Source organism: Entelurus aequoreus, linkage group LG02 (assembly GCF_033978785.1).
Source record: "Entelurus aequoreus isolate RoL-2023_Sb linkage group LG02, RoL_Eaeq_v1.1, whole genome shotgun sequence".
NCBI lineage: Eukaryota > Metazoa > Chordata > Actinopteri > Syngnathiformes > Syngnathidae > Entelurus > Entelurus aequoreus.
Genome location: NC_084732.1, coordinates 61,965,439 through 61,989,267, shown reverse-complemented (window position 1 = coordinate 61,989,267; position 23,829 = coordinate 61,965,439). Strand labels below are relative to the sequence as shown.

The 23,829-nt window shown below is 37.9% G+C and overlaps 1 protein-coding gene across 1 annotated transcript in view; it reads right to left on the bottom strand.

Moving 5' to 3' along the window:
- Positions 1–2,071: 2,071 nt before the first annotated feature.
- cdhr5a (cadherin-related family member 5a) overlaps positions 2,072–23,829 on the bottom strand; it is a 42,457-nt gene continuing 20,699 nt past the window's right edge. Inside the window, exons 9-14 of the mRNA XM_062068620.1 lie at positions 22,674–22,771; positions 22,392–22,598; positions 20,547–20,660; positions 20,406–20,472; positions 19,949–20,094; positions 2,072–4,459 (exon numbers count right to left, since the gene is read on the bottom strand). Coding sequence (XP_061924604.1) covers positions 3,872–4,459; positions 19,949–20,094; positions 20,406–20,472; positions 20,547–20,660; positions 22,392–22,598; positions 22,674–22,771 — 1,220 coding nt within the window. The 3' untranslated portion in view covers positions 2,072–3,871. The remainder of the gene's footprint in view (positions 4,460–19,948; positions 20,095–20,405; positions 20,473–20,546; positions 20,661–22,391; positions 22,599–22,673; positions 22,772–23,829) is intronic.

Genomic DNA, 23,829 nt, shown 5'->3' with positions numbered 1-23,829 from the left:
CTGATTTCCTTATCCATCTTTCCCTCACTCGTGAACAAGACCCCGAGATACTTAAACTCCTCCACCTGGGACAGAGTCTCGCTCTCTACCTGGATTGTACAAACCATCGGTTTCCTGCTGAGAACCATGGCCTCAGATTGAACACTTGGCTGCGAACCGATCCAGTGAGAGCTGAAGGTCATGAACCGATGGTGCCATCAGGGCCACATCATCTGCAAACAGCAGTGACGCAACCTTTAGCCCCCCGAGACGTACACCATCGCCGCCTTGGTCTCGTCTGCCTAGAAATCCTGTCCATGAAAATCACAAACAGGATAGGTGACAGAGCGCAGCCCTGGCGGAGACCAACCCCCACTGGAAACGGTTCCGACCTACATCCAAGCACCCGGACACAACTTTTGCTTTGGTTGTACGGAGATTGGAAGGCCCTCAGCAGGGTCCCCTTCACCCCGTACTCCCTCAGCACTTCCCACAGGATCTCCCGGGGGACCCGGTCATACGCCTTCTCCAAATCCACAAAGCACATGTAGACTGGATAGGCATACTCCCAGGTCTTCTCCAGGATTCCCGCAAGAGTAAAGAGCTGGTCAGTTGTTCCCCGACCAGGACGGAATCCACATTGCTTCTCTTGAATCTGAGGTTGGACTATCAGCCGGACCCTCCTTTCCAGTACCTTGGCGTAAACTTTCCCAGGGAGGCTGAGTATAGTGTGATACCCCTGTAATTAGCACACACCCTCTGGTCCCCCTTTTTGAATAGGGGAACCACCACCCCAGTCTGTCACTCCCTCGGCACTAAATTATAATTTAATTATTAACTAAATTATAACCCAATTATAATTAACTAATGACAAATTCAAGTAAATTTAATTGTGTCCCATTTGACCTGCAATACTGCTCAGGTTCATAAAATAATTAACTTGTGAAATAGTTATTTAAATCATTAATTAACTATAACATAAAATATTCATTAAATCAATGAATTAAACAATTTAATGATAAATTAGAGTAAATATTGAAATAAATAAATGATTAATTATTCAGATGTACTTTTACATTAAAAATTACATTAAATAACACATGTGTATTTAATTCCAATTATGAATAATTATTGACACATTTTAAGTAATTATTTTTCTATTTATTTTTTTGGATTTTGTCTGATTTGACCCTTCATACCACACATGTGAAATAATGAATTAAATCATTGTCAGAAAAATTGTATTTAAATTATCAAAAAACTTTCCATTGTGAGTTTCCATTGAACAGACAAGAAGCTGTCTTTGTGGCACCAAGCCAAACGCTCGGAAGATTCCGCTGTGTACGATGGAATCAGACGGGAGGGGTCATCCATTGTCCTCCAAAAACCTGCCAAAGCTGAATCTACGACAAGCCCAAGCCCGAGGGATCTTCTTCTTTTGTCTTCTATTGTGACCGAAAACAAGGACTGTTTACATACTACCCAATCCTGTTGAGAAATGTGTTGTTGCGTAAACATTGAACATCTAAATAAAAGAGAGGACGAAAAGCTTCTTCGTCAGAGCGTGGTGCAGGACTGTATAGAAAGTACAGTGGCCATGTCTCTCCTCAATATTGAGTCCAAATTTAAGTCTGTCTCTGTTTGATTCCTTGTCTCTTGTCTGTTTAATAGATGTCAGCAGTGTTTGAACCTAACAATCATGACATAATTAATGAATACACGAAACTAAACCATTAAATTATTAATTAAAACATGAAATTAAATATTTAAATCAGTAATTAAATCATGAAATAATGAATAAAATTAGTTGAGTATATGATTTAACATTAGATTAATTAATGACACATCTAAATTATTGAGTTACTATTTTACATAAAGTGCATTTACACATTTATTAGCACACTTATATATTTAATTCCAATTGTACTTCATGACACATTTAAGTATTTATTTATTTAATTCTGTCTCATGCATATTTGACATGTCCATTTGGGACAACACTACACTGTCAAAATTGGCAGTTAGGTAAGTGATTCTGGAGACGTTTATACTTACTGGTTATTGGACATAACAAATGTTATGTTGTTTGGACAAAAATGTAATATTCGACAGTTTCTGGACAAGAGAGAGAGGTTTTGTGTGTGTAAAAGAAGTCTGCATATTTTATTCTTTCAAACACTCATTAAGTGACAAATAATTAACCAACGTGTCAATATAATGCATAGGCTCAAAAATATACAACCCGTTGATGAGAATGTATTATTTACTACAAGTAATGCACCGATATTATTACAAAACCCTTTTAAATTAGGAAATTAAAAAAATAGATAGTTGGCTTCCTTAGCTCCTGAACACACCTTTAATAAATAAATTGTTTTTAAGTGTAATATTAATAATTAGATGCAATCATGGCTGTGTCCTCTGTGCCATAGACATTCTGTTTGTCTGCTTGTTGTGCTTGTTAACAAAAGTGTTTGTATTTTCTAAAGTTTACAAACAGTTACACTTTACAACTTTACAGGAAGCAGACATGGGCACAAAGTTACAGAAAATGCAGAATATTCCTAAATTTTTTCTCAAAATACAATTATTTTATGCAATATTCTCTCTCTATCTATATATAGTATATCAGTATACATATCATTTTAGTGTCCTGTTAAATGTTTGTGAGCACACATTTACCAATTCTTTGTTAATATCAAGCATTCTGTCTAATTATGACAACCCATTTCCTAAAAAAAAAATTATACAGCAACAGTACCTACTCTAAAAAGTTGACTCTGGCATATCAGGTCTGTGTTACGAATCTGTTTGAAAACCTGACATTTTATTTTTGCTTAAAAGTCGTCTGATTGTCTCTTCCATTTTTTTTCTTTTGTTCCCATTACTTGACATTTTATCTTGTTCAGTCAGCAGAAATAACCACCATTACATAGACTAAGAAGAAAATGTTTAAGAAAAAAAATAAAAAAATATATATATATATAATGTAAAATATGTATGTATTTATTATAAAACATTTATTTCTCTAAAATATTAATTTAATATACAGTATGCCGTATAATACAAGGTGTCCCTAAAGTCTGGGTATGGGCAAAAATGTATACTGTATATTCTACAAAAAAAATTCCATTGATTAGATGTATTAATTGTAGTATACATTTTAAGTGTGTATTATATTTTTAATAAATGATCATTCAAAAAAAAACAACTTATTTTTAAGTACTGCCTTTTTATCATGTTTTTATTCAACTTTTTTGTATGATGTGAAAATACTTTAGGAATAATTTGTGTAGGACATAGCAGGCCCAGATAGCATTTGTTTTTGAAGTTATCTTCCTCTATCAGAATGCTAGTAAGACTTGGAACAAAATAACGAAAGTCTGTATTATGAATAAAGATGGAAAAAAATTAAACACTGAGATATCAATGGAGGCTGGCTTGCTAATACACTATATACTAAGCTGGTAAATATATTTCATTTAATACTTACTTCCTATTTTTACTGTGATATATTGTCCAAACATTTAATATTTCAACTATTTCTCTTTTAAATGTGCCTCTCAATAATGTTTCAAATGTAATTGTATGTACAGAATATTCAAAAATCAATCAGGCCCGTGAGCCACACTCTGGACACCCCAAGCATAAACAGTTCCAATATAATCTATCTTTGTCTTCCACTATTCATTTATAACTAAGACATCAGAGGTATATGACGTCACGCTGAAAAGGGTTTGTTATTACTTCAGTATTCTAAGAGACTCACAGTAGCAAATACATTTTTTTAAGGTTTCTGCAACGATCCCACTTTTGACTCTTTGTCCCGGATTGTTCAAACCTGGGCTTTTGGTTGCAGAATCCAAATTAGAGAAACAAGAAAAATATTCTGTCAGCCATCCTGATCATTGCCATCCTTCTCTTTTTCCACAGTAGTACCACCTTGGTCCTGGTCAGGTCCAGGTTCCAGGTTGGAGCTCTGTTGGCCTTCCTCAGACCGTGCGCATGGAGCAGCAGGGTCTCTGACCACTCCCTCCATCACCAACTCCTCCTCCAGCTCCTCCTGCGTCTCCTCCTCCACTCGGCCCACAGTGTCCGGGATGATCTCCACCTCGATGTCGGAGGAGTCCTCGCTCTCCTTGAACCACACCGTCTTCTGTCCCTCCCTCCTCCTCTGCTTGGCCAGCATGGACCTCGAGCTGGAGTCATCCCCGTCCCCCCGACCCCTCCTGGAGGGTCTTAACGAGGGGCTCCCTTTGGGGACGTGGTTTGCAAAAACGCCACAGGAGGAGCAGTGGCGGTTGCGTCTCCCCTGGGGGACGACTCGGCCCCCGGCCAGGGGGAAGCTGCTGCCTCTGGTACGGGCGTTCTTCTGGCGTCCGCGGCTTGCGTCGGCCTCGTTCTGGAAGCCGTCATTGGTGTACTGTAGGGAGTCTCTGTGGCCGCCATGCTGCTGCTTAGACTTCAGACAGTCCAAGCACTGCAAGACGAAAGTCCAGTTTAGCACAGGAAAGTCTGAAACATTACAATAGTTATAAAATGACAAGAAAATGTGTTTTGCTGTGTTTCTGACAGACTTGGACTACTGTGTCAAACTAGTACCCAGAATCCCACTTCTTCCATCCCCCACTCTTCCCCAAATGGATGCTTCACTGACCAGGATGCTGTCCCTCATGACGATGAATGGGTTAAGTGCAGAGACAAATTTTACTGTAATTTAAAAAAGTTAAATTCTTCTTCTATCCTGCTATATTTACTGATTTCAGTTACTGCCTTGCTGAATACCCAAGTACCGCATGAATTCTGTTTTATTTCCAATGACGTATCCTCATTGTCAACGATGTGCACTTACAATATCAGAGCGCACTTACATAGAAGAGAATGTTTGTTTTTAGCCCCTGTGCGTGTCATAAAGTGCACGTATGCGCGTCTGAGACCAACACTTACAAGTAAATAACTACATGTTCTGTCATTAAAGAAGTTATAAAACATGACTGACATGTTTTGTTATATATTGTATATATTATATAAAAATATATCATGATATAATATATCGGTATATATTGGTACAAAGGCTAGATATTGGGTATCTATCCGTCTTCTACCGCGTGTCCCTTACGGGGTCACGGGTGGAGCTGGAGCCTATCCCAGCTGCACACGTTCGGTAGGCGGGGTACACCCTGGACAAGTCACCACCTCATCGCAGGGCCAACACAGATAGACAACATTCACACTCACATTCACACACTAGGGCCAATTTAATGTTGCCAATCAACCTATCCCCAGGTGCATGTCTTTGGAGGTGGGAGGAAGCCGGAGTACCCGGAGGGAACCCACGCAGTCACAGGGAGAACATGCAAACTCCACACAGAAAGATCCCGAGCCCAGGATCAAACCCAGGACCTTCATATTGTGAGGCACACATATTAACCCCTGTTCCACCGTGCTGCCACAGATTCGATATAAGATGTTTATATTTTACAATAATAACAATAATCATTATTAGTTATACAAACCCCGTTTCCATATGAGTTGGGAAATTGTGTTAGATGTAAATATAAACGAAATACAATGATTTGCAAATCATTTTTAACCCATGTTCAGTTGAATATGCTACAAAGACAACATATTTGATGTTCAAACTGATAAACTTTTTTTTTTTTTGCAAATAATCATTAACTTTAGAATTTGATGCCAGCAACACGTGACAAATAAGTTGGGAAAGGTGGCAATAAATACTGATAAAGTTGAGGAATGCTCATCAAACACTTATTTGGAACATCCCACAGGTGAACAGGCAAATTGGGAACAGGTGGGTGCCATGATTGGGTATAAAAGTAGATTCCATGCAATGTTTAGTCATTCACAAACAAGGATGGGGCGAGGCTCACCACTTAGTCAACAAATGCATGAGCAAATTGTTGAACAGTTTAAGAAAAACCTTTCTCAACCAGCTATTGCAAGGAATTTAGGGATTTCACCATCTACGGTCCGTAATATCATCAAAGGGTTCAGAGAATCTGGAGAAATCACTGCACGTAAGCAGCTAAGCCCGTGACCTTCGATCCCTCAGGCTGTACTGCATCAACAAGCGACATCAGTGTGTAAAGGATATCACCACATAGGCTCAGGAACACTTCAGAAACCCACTGTCAGTAACTACAGTTGGTCGCTACATCTGTAAGTGCAAGTTAAAACTCTCCTATGCAAGGCGAAAACCGTTTATCAACAACACCCAGAAACGCCGTCGGCTTCGCTGGGCCTGAGCTCATCTAAGATGGACTGATACAAAGTGGAAAAGTGTTCTGTGGTCTGACGAGTCCACATTTCAAATTGTTTTTGGAAACTGTGGACGTCGTGTCCTCCAGACCAAAGAGGAAAAGAACCATCCGGATTGTTATAGGCGCAAAGTTAAAAAGCCAGCATCTGTGATGGTATGGGGGTGTATTAGTGCCCAAGACATGGGTAACTTACGAATCTGTGAAGGCGCCATTAATGCTGAAAGGTACATACAGGTTTTGGAGCAACATATGTTGCCATCCAAGCAGCGTTACCATGGACGCCCCTGCTTATTTCAGCAAGACAATGCCAAGCCACGTGTTACATCAACGTGGCTTCATAGTAAAAGAGTGCGGGTACTAGACTGGCCTGCCTGTAGTCCAGACCTGTCTCCCATTGAAAATGTGTGGCGCATTATGAAGCCTAAAATACCACAACGGAGACCCCCGGACTGTTGAACAACTTAAGCTGTACATCAAGCAAGAATGGGAAAGAATTCTACCTGAGAAGCTTAAAAAATATGTCTCCTCAGTTCCCAAACGTTTACTGAGTGTTGTTAAAAGGAAAGGCCATGTAACACAGTGGTGAACATGCCCTTTCCAACTACTTTGGCACGTGTTGCAGCCATGAAATTTAAAGTTAATTATTATTTGCAAAAAAAAAAATTAAGTTTATGAGTTTGAACATCAAATATCTTGTCTTTGTAGTGCATTCAATTGAATATGGGTTGTAAAGGATTTGCAAATCATTGTATTCCGTTTATATTTACATGTACACAATTTCCCAACTCATATGGAAACGGGGTTTGTACATCCTATGGAAAAAATTGCCCTCAACGATGGATGGAAACACAAGCATCTCCCTCTTCTTGCCTTCTTTTTCCTTGGACTGGCCCCCACCCTCGACAATACTCATTGACACGTTGGACCTATCGGCTCTTTGTCTGCAAAGAGAATGAAGAATTCTTCATCGGGGCTCACTTTTGCAGAAGGTTGCTTGTGGAGGCACCCGCTCATTATGTGTGCATACGCAATCTAAAGTTAAAGTCCCAACGATAGTCACACACAAGGTGTGGTGAAATTATTCTCTGCATTTGGCCCATCCCCGTGTTCACCCCTGTGAGGTGAGGGGAGCAGTGAGCAGCATCAGTGGCCGCGCCCGGGAATTATTTTGGTGATTTAACCCCCAATTCCAACCCTTGATGCTGAGTGCCAAGCAGGGAGGTAATGGGTCCCATTTATATAGTCTTTGGTATGACTCGGCCAGGGTTTGAACTCACAACCTTCCAGTCTCAGGATGGACACTCTAACCACAAGGCCACTGAGCAGGTCAAATCTACAATGCATTTGTGGGAGTGAGACCAACGCTGTAACATTTACCTGTGACTTGTTTTATATAAATACTTGGGAAATCTTCCAGAAGACCATGCCGCCGACTGCTCAACAAAAGAACGCAAGTCGAGTCTAACAGGATCTATGATGAATTTCCCCTTTTCAGACTTATAAATGTTGGGACGGCCTGGCTTGGTTGGTAGAGCGGTTCTGCCAGCAACTTGAGGGTTCCTGGTTCGATCCCAGCTTCTGCCATCCTAGTCCTTGAGCAAGACCCTTGATCCTGATGGGTCGAGATTAGGGCCTTGCATGGCAGCTCTCGCAATCGGTGTGTGAATGTGGAAATAGTGTCAAAGCGCTTTGAGTACCTTGAAGGTAGAAAAGCGCATAACCCATTTACAAAGTTTGACATTCACGTTAAATTGATGCCAAAGCGTCAAATAATAAGGTTCATGCATTTTGGGCGCAGTTTTGGATGCCTCTGGCCGCGGCGTTTTGCAGTCTGGCTACGTTGTGACGTCAATGCGAGGTGGACATACTTATTTAGACATTAAGGTAAGCTGTCAGCCGAGTTTGAGGAAGCACAATAGAAGGTAGGATAAAGTATTATTTTCATATAATCTTGGCATCCACACAATAACCCTGACATGCAGCGTGCACTGACGTAAATTCCGGTTGAAAGGAGCTTGGTATTTAAAAAAAAAAAAAAATTGTCATAAAAAAATACAATCATGCGTGCTTACGGACTGTATCCCTGCAGACTGTATTGATATATATTGATATATAATGTAGGAACCAGAAATATTAATAACAGAAAGAAACAACCCTTTTGTGCGAATGAGTGTGAATGAGTGTAAATGGGGGAGGGAGGTTTTTGGGGTTGGTGCACTAATTGTAAGTGTATCTTGTGTTTTTTTATGTTGATTTAATACAAAAAAATATATATATATATATTTTTTATTTTTATTTTTTATTTCTTGTGTGGCCGGTTGGGCACCACTGATCTAGACCACAAGGAAGTGTTTTAAATGTAGATTAAAATCATCTTAGCTTTTAAACCCGTGAGACTCATTTGTGCTAAAAGGTGCTGTTTATCACTGGCTCCAAATTACATTTTTTGAACCAAAAAAATCTAAAAACACCACCGACAGCTAGCATATGCCACCCAGAGTGGGACAAGAGAACAGATTTAACAAATCTTCGGCAAAATTAGTGGCCTCAATAAAATTGACGCTCGTGGCTCTCAATCATGGATGCCCTGTGCTGATGTGCGCGCACTTACACCAAAGCAGTCCCAAACTAGAAAAACACTGGGAGAGTTTAGAAGCTCGCCTGGCCCAAACGCTCAATAATAAAAACAATTTTAATAGTCCTAAATCCAGACAGTGATCCAGATTCTGCCCAAAATGTAATCACTTGTTCCTTGTACCGTTTCTGACATTTCCTGAAAGTAACAAAGTGAACCCTCTTGTCAGTCATCCACTCTTTGTCTTTGTGAGCGGAGTCATGACCGCTGGCATACACACACAGAAGTTGAGGCTTGTATTGTAAGTAGAAATGATCGGGATGTAAAGTTGTACGGTATACCGGTACTAATAACGTATTGCGGTACTAATCAATAGAAATCGGTACTATACCACCTTTGAAAAATACCAGTACCATTATTTCATCTGAATGTCGCTGTGCGGTGATGACTACAGAGCCGAGGCGCATGATGGTGAGTGTGTCAAAACGCACACACAAAAAACGACAATTCTACTGGTTAATAAAGAGGGTGCGTGCAGCGCAATATGGAGGTATTTGGGCTTCAAAACTAACAATAAAGGTGACGCTTTAAACAGGCAGGCGCCTGAATAGACACCTTTCCTGCTTGTCGGCTCCAGTACAGACCGTGGACAAGGAGCGCAAGGCAGACGTTCCCTCCAAGGCCCATGTTTTGTCGAAGTTAACACCGGCAATGGGTCCGTAAAGCTCCGCTCTTTGGTCGGAATGACGAGGTCGTCGATTAGTTACAACTTGGTCACTTTATTTATAATTTCCACAGGGCACAACCGGACATCCACCATGCTATTAACACTCCTGCACATGCTACCTCTCCTTATTTGCTCACTCACTCACGTCACTCACCCCACATACTGCCATTCTTAAAGGAGCATGAAGTGAATTAATTAACTCATATTATGTTCTGCATATGCTGAATGTTTATATGTTTATATATATATATATATATATATATATATATATATATGTTTAAGTAAATAATGGTTGAGCCCATAATAAATTAAGGAGCCTTAGTTGGACATTCGCATGTGGACTGGAATTAGCTCTCCCACGAGAAGAAGCAATAAAACCAGGCTCCAGAATGCAAAAGTTGTAGCTCTATCCTAGAGGAGAGATTCCATGCTTATCTTAACGTTAACCTACAAGTGATGGTATACATCTGTTGTCTTCCCAGTCACTTACACACGAGCATCTCCTTTCATGGTCAGGTTGTACTCTCCTGAATTAACACACACCCAGACAGAGAAAGAAGGAATAGAAAACTGATGGTTTGGCTTCTCCAACTTAGGAGTGCCTCATTTTCTTGACCTGACCTCCTCCAGGAACTGCAGTCCTGTATAATGAGGCTCGCTTGTAATAAAGCATCTTTTGGTTCAGTAAAGCAACTCCGACGTCTCTTTTGATCCGGCCGCATTGCAGTGTCACCCTTCTGTCCGGACGAGGATGACAAGACCAGAAATACACATCAAGCACACACACACACACACACACACACACACACACACACACACACACACACACACACACACACACACACACACACACACACACACACACACACACACACACACACACACACACACACACACACACACACACACACACACACACACACACACACAAAGGTGGGTAGAGTAGCCAGAAATTGTACTCAAGTAAGAGTACTGTTACTTAAGTGATTTATTACTCAAGCAAAAGTATGGAGTAGTCACCCAAATATTTACTTGATTAAAAGTAAAAAGTATGTTGTGAAAAAACTACTCAAGTACTGAGTAACTGATGAGTAACCTGTTCGTTTAATGATGACGGCAACAAATAATGCACAAAAACATAAAAATAGCAATGAGCAAATTCAGAGCCAGGAATATCTCTTAAGCAACTAAAACAATAATATATATTAAATAATAATACATTAACATAAAAAAAAAATAAGGAAAATTGAGCCACAATAACTTAACAGCACCATAGGCTCAATAGGCAGAGATTACAAAGGAAAATGACAAGTAAGCCTTTACGCAAACAATAAACTGATAGGTGTGGTCTGCACCTGGGAACACACTGTGCACTTCTGATTGGTGTTTGTATGCATGTGTGAGTGTGTGTGCGACTGCGCGTGTGTGTTTGTGTGTGTCTCTGTCTGTCTGTCTGTGAGGCTGCAGTGCGTTAATAAATGTCCCCACACGACGTACATTTGACAGTGATTCATAGCAGGGAAGCTAACATCAGCCTACGGTGACAGCCAATATATCTACTAACGTTACTTACCGCAATGTGCTTCCTCAAATTTGGCGTTGAGTTCATGTAAGGTTAAGTTTGTTGTTGTTTGCCGCTGAAACTTTATGTGCAGTTAATCATGTGACCGCCTGGCTCTGTTTGATTGGTGAAACTGAGTTATACGTCACCAGTGACTGCATTTGATTGGTGAAACGGAGTCAAACGTCACCAGTGACTGCATTTGATTGGTGAAACGGAGTCAAACGTCACCAGTGACTGCATTTTATTGGTGAAACGCAGGCATGTGATAGATCCTACTTCAAAGGTCTGTCTGACAAACCAAAACAAACAAAGCGTGCATTAACAGATCGATAAAAATCAGTAGCGAGTAGCGAGCTGAATGTAGATAAATGGAGAGGAGTAAAAGTGGCGTTTCTTCTCTATAAATATACTCAAGTAAAAGTAAAAGTATGTTGCATTAAAACTACTCTTAGAAGTACAATTTATCCCAAAAGTTACTAAAGTAGATGTAACGGAGTAAATGTAGCGCGTTACTACCCACCTCTGCACACACGCTACTGTCACAACAGCTGCTTTAAGACACGCCTCACCAAATGTGGCGATTAGTATTACCACCTTTGCTTCAAACTTAGGTAAACATTTAAATAATAAGCATTTGGATCTGCACAAGGAGTTTAAATAGTGACAGGTAATAATGGTTTTGTTACACCTGTCCTGCTGCTCTCTTTGTACTCGCCCGCTCACTCACTGACGTCACTCAGCCAACACGTTGTCATTCTCACAAACACACATATGCTACTCTCATAAATTAACTAGCTCCCCCGTTGTGCACATGTAGATACATAACATGTAGATACATAACATGAAGATACGTAGACGAGCACACAGCTGCTTGGCTTGATGCCAAATATCAGCGCAGTTAAAACTGCCCAATTAGCAGTCAACTAATGCAAGTGAAATTACTAAATTTTGTAACAAATTCCTACAATTTTTGTTTTGTCTTTAATAAATGTGTCTTACCTGCTACATGGCTTATGTGTGTACATGTATCCATAGTTTTGATTTTAGTAAATAATTCATAATTGTATTTTTCTTAAAGCCCAGACCAGGAGTGCCAACCATAAATCATGAATAATTTAAACCTTTCTGTTCTATTGAAGTGAATTAATTAACTCATATTATGTTTTGCATATGGTGAATGTTTATATTCATCTTGGAGAAAGCAAATCACCAAGTAGTGGTATTTCAGTTTGAGCACAGAATAATAAGGCCTCTTAGTTTGATATTCGCAGGTGGATTGGATCACTTCTCGTAGGAAAGAGGCCATTTAGGACTTTGGATTGAAAAACTTATAGCACTATCCTTGAGAAGAGATTACATGTTCAGCCCAATGTCAACATTTAAGTTATGACTCAGAGCAGTTGTTTTCCAGACACTTACACAAACTTCTCCTTTTATGGTCAGGATGCGCTCTCCTGACTTAGAACACCCACACACAGAGACAGGAAGGAGGAATATAAAAACTGATGGTTTGGCTTCTCCAAGTTAGGAGTGCTTCATTTTGTTGACCTGACCTCCTCTAGGAACTGCAGTCCTGTGTAAATGAGGCTCGCTTGTAATAAAGCAACTTTTGGTTCAGTAAAGCGTCTCCGACGTCTCTTTTGATCTAGCCGCACTGCCGTGTCAAGGGTGACAAGACCAGAAATACACATCACTATTCTAACCTAATCCTTGATTATGGCAGAGTATATGTAATATGGAACATTGTAAATTGTTCTTTGAGTTTAATGCCTTTAAATTTATATTTGAACCTTGTAAAATTGAGTTTGAGTTTGAGTTTGAGTTTGAGTTTGAGTTTGAGTTTGAGTTTATTTCGAACATGGAAGCATAGAACATGATTCATCATAATTTCCAGTTTCTCTTTTCAACATGTTCGAAAAGGAGTAGGAAGAAGCAGAGCTTATTTAATCCTACCCCTTTTCTTTTACATAACATTGCTAAAACTTTTGTTCACTTCCTGTTCTCAATGTATTCACAATATACTCCATAAGTAATCACAATAAAAATAAATACATAAATAAGTTATATTTCATATGATGAGATAAGTAAGATTATTTTGAGAATGAAAGAATGGATGGATGAAATATATTCAGAATGTTTATGATGGTTCTTCTTTGTACTTTGTAAACACTTTAAGTTTGAAGAGTTTATTGAAGTGGATCATATTAGTGCATTGTTTGATTGCTTTGCTTAATCCATTCCATAATTTAATTCCACATACTGATATACTGAAGGTCTTAAGTGTTGTACGTGCGTACAAATGTTTTAAATTACATTTTTCTCTAAGATTATATTTCTCCTCTTTTTCTGAGAAGAATTGTTGTATATTCTTGGGTAGCAGGTTATAGTTTGCATTGTGTATAATTTTAGCTGTTTGCAAATTCACTATGTCGTGGAATTTCAGTATCTTTGATTCAATAAATAAAGGATTTGTATGTTCTCTATATCCAACATTATGTATTATTCTAACTGATCTTTTTTGTAACACCGTTAGTGAATGAAGTGTACTTTTGTAATTATTTCCCCATATTTCTACACAGCAACTCAGATATGTAACACTAGTGAGCAGTAGAGAATATGAAGTGATTTTTGGTCTAGAACATATTTTGCTTTATTCATTATTGACGTGTTTCTTGCTACTTTATGTTGTATATTTTTTACGTGAGATTTCCAGTTCAATTTATCATCAATCATTACACCTAGAAATTTGGTTTCATTTACTCTTTCAATTTCTATTCCATCTATTTGTATTTGTGTTTGACTTTCTCTTCTACTGTTACCAAATAGCATTATTTTAGTTTTACTGAGATTCAAAGATAGTCTGTTTTTGTCAAACCATCTTTTTAATTTGTTCATTTCTTCTGTTATTATTTGTATTATCTTCTGTGTGTTCTCTCCTGAACAAAACGCTGTTGTATCATCCGCAAATAATACTAACTTTAAATCTTTTGTAACTTTACAAATGGCATTTATATAGAGATTGAATAATTTAGGTCCTAGTATTGATCCCTGAGGTACACCACAGGATATATTTAGCGTTATAGATGTGTGTTCGCCTAGCTTCACGTATTGTTTCCTGTTCGTTAGACAACTTCTTATTTAGTTTAAGACTAACCCTGCGATGCAATATCGTTGTAGTTTTTTGATTAAAATATTGTGATTAATTGTGTGAAATGGTCTAGTTACATCCATAAAAACCGCTGCCGCACATTTTTTACTATCTGTTGCATTGGTAATTTATTCTGTAATTTCAATTAAAGCCATTGAAGATGAAACATTAGCTCTGTATCCATATTGGTTCTCTTTGAGTATTCTGTTTTTATTTGTGAAACTCTCTAATCTGTTATTGAACAGTTTTTCAATGATTTTAGAAAATTGTGGAAGTAAAGAAACAGGTCTATAATTTGTAAATTGATGTTTGTCTCCAGTCTTATAAATTGGTGCAACTTTAGCTTTTTTCATTTTGTTTGGAAATGTACCTGTTTGAAATGATAGGTTACTAATATACATTAATGGTCCTGAGATCTCTTCAATAACCTTTTTTATCGTTTCCATATCAACTCCGTTATAATCAGTTGAAGTCTTAGATTTACATTTTTTCACGATTATAACTATTTCCTCCTGTGTCACATTACTGAGGAACATAGAGTTGGGATTTCGCTCTATGGTATCATTATAGTCCTCAATTGTAACTTGGTCTGGAATCCTTTCTTCCAATTTTGGTCCAATATTTACAAAGTAATTATTGAAGCTTTCAACTACTTCCTTTATGTTGTCATTATTTTTATTTCCGTCTAAGAAGTATTGGGGGTAATCCCTCTTAGTGACATTTTTAATAATGCTATTGAGGATGCCCCATGTTGCTCTCATATTATTTTTGTTCCTGTCCCAATAATTCCCTGTAATATTATTTTCTACATGATCGTAGTATGTTTGTTAACTTGTTTTTATACTTTTTGTACTTAATATCTGCCTCTGTAGTTCTCTGTGCTATAAATGTTCTATATAGTGTATTCTTCTTACAAGCATTTTTTTTATCCTTTTGTCATCCATGGTTGATTATTCTTTCTCTGCTTATTACTGAGTTGTATCCATGGACAATGTTTGTCATAAAGTATTATGAACTTGTTTAAGAAATGTTCATATGCTTCATCAACCTCTTTTTCATTGTACACATTGTCCCAATCTTGCTTTTGTAGCTAAATTTTGAAAGCAATCATCCTCTTCTCTGTGCACAGTCTTCGAAATGTCCTTTTGTTCCATGTTCTTTTTGTAGTTGCCATCATATATTGTAAAAACTGGCAGATGATCACTAACGTCGGTTATAAGTAGACCACTTGTAGTGTTATTATCAAAATCATTGGTAAAAATAGTATCAATAAGCGTGGCACAGTGTCCTGTGATTCTGCTTGGCTTTGTGATTTTAGGATATAAACTGATGCTGTACATTGTATCAATGAAGTCATCAATAGACTTTTGCTTGTTAGGGTTCAATAAGTCAATATTAAAGTCACCGCATAAGAAAACATTTTTTTTACCATTGTCCATGTAAGTTGCCTTGATCCATTCTTCAAATGTTTTTATACTTGACTTAGGTGATCTATATATACAACTGATGAATATGTTTTTGCTTTTTTCCTGACATATTTCAATGGTTATACATTCTAAGATATTATCTATAGCAAATTACATGTTTTTTACCACTTTGTAGTTCAGGTTCTTCATCACGTACACAGCTACTCCCCCTCCGTTCTTGTTGGTTCTGTTGATGTAGTTTAGTTCATATCCTTCCAGATCAAAATCTATTCCTTTTTTATCATCAACCCATGTTTCTGTGACAGCGATCACTTTGAAGGGTTCGTTGATGTGTTCCAAAAAGTTCTTAATGTTGTTGTAGTTTGCATACAAGCTTCTGCTATTAAAATGAATAATTGACAATGTGTTATCACATTTAATGCTGCTATTATATTGCTCATCTGTATAATGAAAACAATTACTACTGATTATATCATTTTCCAAATCCTGGTTTTTGTGATCTTTGTTGCAGAAGTTTTTTAGTTCCATATTTTCTCATTCAACAATCTTTGATGTTGTTTCAATAATCTCTATAAGTGTAGGTGGAGGCAATCCTGAATCTAGGTCTTCTTGTTTAGTCGTCCCTTGGAACATAGCATTGGCGTTGTTAGGCCTATTGTACCTAAAATGTTCTTAAGCCCCCCTAAATAATTTGGTGTTAAAAAAAAAAAATCAATTTTTAATTTTTTTTAATTTTTTTTAATTAATTTATTTATTTATTTTATTTTATTATTTTTTTTTACAAATACATGCCGATATATTCATTATAAAGTGGCCCGAATATGAGTTTAAATAAATAATCATATAACCTGTCATTTTTCACTCAGTTTCCCCTCACTTCATTGCGTAAGGTAGAGAGCCCACAGTATGTGGGCTCTGTACCGAGGATGTCGTTGTGGCTTGTGCAGCCCTTTGAGACACTTGTGATTTAGAGCTATATAAATAAACATTGATTGATTGATTGATATCCAATCCATTCCACTTGTTCATATAGAAAATGCCCACATCACTCAAAATCCAGTCCGCATTTTCTCTGCGACCTTGATTGCGGTCTTTGGACTTGTTCATATAGAAAATGCCCACATCACTCAAAATCCAGTCCGCATTTTCTCTGCGACCTTGCTTGCGGTCCTGCAGGTGTACGAAGCACATTAGCACACAGCACTGCAGAACAAGAACCTTGTGTCTGCAATTGTAAATAATTTAGTTTTTAAGTTTTGTGTTTCTTGTAGAATCTATATAAAGTAATATACATTAGCCTATTGTTAAAATAATGAAAAAAACATCATTCAATATATTTGTTTTATTGTATTGTTACATTAATAGCTGTTGTATTATTATATGATAGCTTGTTAAATATTTCATAGGATTTTCAGAGGGTGGAAAAACCAAGACATTTAATATAAAATGTAAAATGAATAAATACATAAAAAGAAAAAGAAAAAAATGGTTAAAAGCCATCGTCCCGGGGAGCATTTAATTTCGTCCCGTGCATTTTTTTTACCGTCCCCGGGACGACGGAACTACCTTGATCTCAAGCCCTGGAAGTTACATTTTATTGTTTGCATTATTTGTTTCTGCATTGCACTTTGAAGATGGTCCCTCAGCTCTTTGACAGCTTTGGCTCTTTTTCAGATCAGCAGTCTTTCTTATTTACAGTATATATAAAAGTTTCTCATTTCTATTCAGACTTCCATATATATTTAATTTCCTTAACGGCTTGCCATAATATATATATATATATATATATATATATATATATATATATATATATATATATATATATATATATATATATATATATATATATATATATATATATATATATATATATATATATATATATATATATATATATATATATATATATTATATACAAGCCAAATTATCCCGATCCAGATATTACTTTAATTCAAGTAATTAAGTAATATTTCCAGGGCTTGAATTTACAACCATTTTAGTCACATATGTGCCCAAAATGTAATCTGCGCAACTTCAAAATATTTGGGAACAAACAATTATTGTATTGTGAGCTAAAGTCGTGTCATTAGCCTCTATGTTGTGAATGAATAACATAGAGGCTAATGCCATAACTTTCATTGTGTTTCAGTGTATCTTGAAGGATCATGCAAGTAATTGTTTCTTGTTGATGCTGTAAACAAAATGTCACTGTGCAAACCCATGTTTGTTGTTGTACTGAACACAGATTGAAAATAAACCCACTGAAATAATAATAATAACAATGAATAATTTTTAAGTCTTTGTTAGCTGTTTGTGAAGTTTTGTGCTCTTGCGCTACGTTCGCTCGCATCCTGTGCATCTCCTGGGGGCTAAGCCCCCCCTGTCCTTAAAAGCTAGTGACGCCCCTGGAACATAGTAGTGTTGATGCTGAATTTAGGTGCTTGTTTTCTGTCAGAGTCCATTATCATCGCTGTTGTGAAAGCCGTGTAAACTTTAAAAATTGTCCAGGTCCTTGATGTCATTGACAACAAGTACTCTTGCTTCTGGACCTCCATTCAGCTTGATGTAGATTCTACAGTTGGCGCTCCAAGTTCCCTGGATTTTTCCCTGCTTTATCAAGTCGCGTGCTTTCTTGGCGATTCCAGCATTACGTTTTGTGAGATGCTCATTCATGTACACATTTGTTCCCTTCAGCTTCTTTCCCTGTCTCAGCAATGCCATTTTAGATTTTCTGTTTACGAGTTTCATGAGCACGACTGGAGTGGCGTTGTTGTTTCTTCTGTTCAGTGGGATGCATGTTTCGATGGTATTAATGTCGATTTCAATTTCCTTTGATTGCAGAAAGTTGACCACTTGCTGTTCTGCTGAGACAATATCCATTTCATCTGGTTCACCTTCATTATTCACAGCTTTCACATAGGATCTTGGTTTATTTCGGTGCCCTGTCACGATGATATCATTCATTCGTTTATCCTGATCCATTTCATCTATGATATTCCACAGCATGTAGTTGTCTTCTTGAAGGGTCTTCATTTGTTGGCGCATATCTTCTTGAAGGGTCTTCATTTGTTGGCACATATCAGAGGCTTCATTTTTTCTGGTGGTGTTCTGAGTTTGCAGAATTTCTATATTTTGCTGCAGACTTTTCACATTTTGTTTGTGTTCTGTTGTTGCTTTTCTCAGATCTTTTTTAATTTCTTTAATTTCTTCTTTCATTTTTTTTCTCCATTCTTTCAATTCTTCTTTCATTTCTTTAAATTCATGTAATAGGTTTTGTAGTAGTATATCTTCTCTCCATTCTTTCAATTCTTCTTTCATTTCTTTAAATTCATGTAATAGGTTTTGTAGTATCCCTTCCTGATTCCCATCATGTCCTGTGTCCAGCCTCAAATCTTGTTCCCACTTGTGTTCTGTGTCAGCTGACACCGAACGTTTCGGGATTTCAGTTTTTCCTTTAGCTTTTGGCATCGCGGCAGTCGCTGACGTCAGTGCCTCTTATGTCTTAAACGGCAGTTGCTTCTTTAGCGACTTGCGGCACTTTTAACTTGTTTTTTTCAACAATTTCGTACCTTGCGCCGTTCAGAGAACAATTTGAGGTGTCAGCCTGTCAACTTATATCACTCTGCGACGTCGGAAGCACTTTAAAACAGCTATAAACTCGCCGTAGCTTTTGGTTGCTAGGCGGTAAGGCGCCGTTGGCTTGAGGCTAACGGCTCTTCCAACTCGCCTTATTTCAGCGTATCAGTGCCTCTCAACTGACCAAAATCAGGTCGAAAATGCCAGGTGACTCTCCTGTGGCTGTGATCCCAAATCAGTGGTCAAAATCTTCAGACTTAACAAAAACTCCAGTAGCAGAAGCGCAGCCTTTTTCTTTGAGTCCTTTCTCATTGACAGGAAGTGACGTGTTCTATGACTGTGAGTGTTTAATGTACAGTATTGTAAGATTTTTGGTTAGAAAAAAAACAATATTGACATTTTTCGTAGTTCCCTTTATTTGGAAAAGTATCGAAACGTATTGACATACATTTTGGTACTGGGAGTAAATTATTGGTATCGGGATCATGCCTAAAATCGAATCCTATCTAAATCTAAATCCTGGAGGAGGTAATAAATGATACACATGGAAATGAACTGAAACACAGCTGTCTGTTGGAGTGGAATTATTATGATTTGCTGTTTGACCTGACAAATACATGTAGTGCTGTGCGTTTCCAAATAATGTCAGTACTTGGCACACAACAACTGACCTCACATATGTTGTCCTTCCACAAGCGGGAGATCAAGAAGCCAATCACAATGAGGCAGAGGACCAGCAGAGCTGCCATGACCAGCCCGAGGAGCGCCATGTCACCCGCGCGGTAGCCAACATTTGAAGGGGACGGTATGGCGTCAGCTGCAGAGAGGATCAAGCCAGGAGTAAACATTACATGAACAGAAAGTCTTTAAAAGTACTGTAAAAAAACTTTGTTTTTTCAATAAAGACAGCCGAACGCATTACTAAAAGCGCCCGCTTCCGTCGACATCGACATACTTGGTCGGCAGATTTTGTCGGCATATTGTGTTTTACTATTAAATTCATCATTTTCTCTAAACAGTGTGAGTGGGTAGGTCGACAACTACTTATGATATTTCCTGTACTGTATTTTACACCAGTGCAGTGTTATTGCTATTACTATGAAGAAAATAAAACAACAGTATTCCTACCAGGTATGACTTGAACAGAGAGTGCTGTTGTGCCAACCTCTCCCGTTGTGGAGTCCACCGCTCTGAGCTGACAACAATATTGCATTTACAGCTGAGAAACATCAATGTTTGCTGTTCCCGTGAGCCGAGCGTGCTGCTCACCTGCAATGCAAAGGACTCGGTCTTCACAACCCTCTTTAGGATCACAAAACCATCTGAGGTCACGTTGACGTAGCTGCTGTACTGCACCTCATATTTTACATCCGGATTCACACCCTGGAACACAGAACTACATCAAATAAGAGTCACAGAAATGATCACACAGCAAAATATAGTCAATGGAATCAAATGCCCACTCAAAGAATTATACGCTGGTGACTCAATCTCTGTGCTTTTTTATTGAGTACGACTGCAAGATAAGCCACCATGGGGCCAAAAGAGTAGCTATTGCCATTTTTCTAGAAGGAAATCGTAGAAAAGTGCAAATGTGGCATCTGTGTGGCTCTCCCGTTTCCTTCTCTACTCTCTCTACGCCCGTGGTTCTCAAACTTTTTTCACCAAGTGCCACCTCAGAAAAATCTTGGCTCTTCCAAGTGCCACTATAATAACCAACATTTAAACACGGTATCGTAGTAGGTCTAAGTAATCTTTAAAAACAAGGCTGAGGCTTTATTTCTCAAGTATATTTAATATTTGTGGCCACTGTAACATTACAGAGTTTGAACTGTAACACTGTTTGAATGTTTGAATAAAACACTGCACTTAAGTGATTTGGCGTACCACTAGATGAAGCCCACGTACTACAGTTTGAAAATCACTGCTCTCGACTCATCACTATCTTCGCCAACAAGAGTCTTCACTAGTAAGTGATTATACATTAAATTCATCATTTACATGTACTTCACATGATTTTCTGCATGTACAACTACAATTATTCTTTTTGAAAAGTGTTTTGTGCTCATATTTTTGGGTGTCCTTGACGGATTAATTGAATTTAAATGAGTTCTTATGGAAAAGTTTGCTTCGGTTTTCATAAGGTTCAGTCTTCATCGGACCTTTAAAAAGGATTTACTAATGACAGCGGAGATACCGCTGTACTGGGAAACATGGTCACTGCACCGACAGAGGTGTCACCTAATTAGCGTCTTCTGCAGGGGACATTTGTTTTTGGTTGGTTTACTTCTTTTGTCAGAGTTACAAATTTCAGAAAAAAAAACTAGTACAAATGTCCACTGCAGTGGACGCTGGTTCATAGAAGAATATCCCCAAAAAAATACTATATGTAAAAAAACAAACGAGAGCAAAAGAAGAGAAAAAAAAGGCAAAAATGTTTGGGCTAATAACACGACTAATAATATGCTTCCTCAGCTGTAACGCAAACTGACATGCATACGTTTTTTTTTCTTCCAATATATGCCACGATTGAGCAAACATACAGTACAGGCCAAATTTTGAACACACCTTCTCATTCAATGCGTTTTCTTTATTTACATGACTATTTATTTACATTGTAGATTGTCACTGAAGGCATCAAAACTATGAATGAACACATGTGGAGTTATGTACTTAACAAAATAAAGGTGAAATAACTGCAAACATGTTTTATATTCTAGTTTCGTCAAAATAGCCACCCTTTGCTCTGATTACTGCTTTGCACACTCTTGGCATTCTCTCGATGAGCTTTAAGAGATAGTCACCTGAAATGGTTTTCACTTCACAGGTGTCATAGTTTGGATGCCTTCAGTGACAATCTACAATAGTCATACAATACAATACAATACAATAGTCATGAAAATTAAAAAAACATATTGACCTGTACTGTATATGGGCGGCATTTGTTTACAAAATAAAAAAATATCAAATCGGCACCTGCATCCTTTGTATCTACTCTTTTTTTAAAGTCTTTCTATGCTTGGACTGATCAGATAAAAAAAACGCAAACATCCAAATCAGGGTTTATACTCCAAATGAATGAGAACAAGGAAAGTAACGCCCAAAAGAACTCACACCAACAAAGTCCTCATCCCGGGCTCGAACCCTGAAGGGCCGATATGTGCTGCGGTCCCTGAGGATCATGCTTTCAGGCACAGAGTTGCTGTAGATAAATCCCTCGTAACGCTCCTTCTCAAAGCGAGGAGGGTTCCTGCTCTTCTTCATCACCTCAAAGGTCACCTGAGTCACAGCAAACTGGTCTCTGTTGGTCACCTGTGATGCCTAAGTCAAAGCAAGCACTTGATTCATCTGCTTGTTTAGAAATACAATATTGAGTGCAATATGCTGTTGTGTTACCAGAACAGTGAGTGTTATGGGGCCCACAATATCAGCAGCTTTTGACATGCTGATGTTTCCTGTGTCCTCATCTATCTGGAATATGTTCCCTTCATTCCCTAAAAAAACAAAAGATAAATACAGTTTTCATGGTTAGGGCTGGGTACCATGGACAACCTCTCTCGATTTTGAGAGAGAGTCCAAGGGGCGGCGCGGCTTGGTTGGTAGAGCGTTCGTGCCAACAACCTGAGAGTCACTAGAGAAAAGTGCTATATAATTCACCTCACAAATCGATTAATCTCGATTTGATTAGATTAAATACAATTTGATTCAATCTACACTTAAATACTGAAAATGTTTAAAATCTATTATGAAATAAAAATATACTTTCTTTTCTTATTCATAATAAAAACACTTTGAACAGCTTCAACTTCTTTCAAAGTCTCAAAAGTGCAATTTTGAAAAAAGAAAAGGAATTACAATTGTAAGTGTACTTGTATTGCAACTTTCCACCACTGCAAATTTCTTCAACAGTAATTATGCACGCCATGTTTGTTAGCGCAGTCAGACAAGATGTAATACACAGCAATTTTATTGTGAAGGCCAGAAGTGTAGCCTTGGTTTTTATGGCGCACTTGATACTGCTCTGTGTGGGAGAATAATTCAGTATTTGTTAACAAAGCCACCTGGCTAGTACGCCTGCTGTCCTCTCTTTAGCGGTGATCTTACAAGACTCTCAGTTACAAATATAATTAATAATAAAAATAACAGTTTTAGTCAGAAACTACGTTATGATTATGCATTGCAAACAACGCTGCATGATCATAATGTAGTGTGGCAGTACAGCTGCCGCAAAAGCCAAAGCCTTGTGAATAGATATTGCAAAACATTTTTAAAACTGGTTAAAAAGGTAAAAAAATTTAAAAACCCATAATTGATCAAATGTATTATCTTACCTAGCCCTGCTCATGGTAAACGTGAAGAAAGGATTAAATGTTACTGGAAAAAAATGTCAACAAGCGTAAACATTGTTAAGGTATAACAACTAATATGCGTGCATTTTGTGAATAGAAAAGGACAGTGACATTTGTTAGAGTTGACACTACTAAGACTGTCTGACCCACGTCAACATTAGCAGTTGTCGACATAACCGAAACAAGCCTTGTGACTTTGGCTA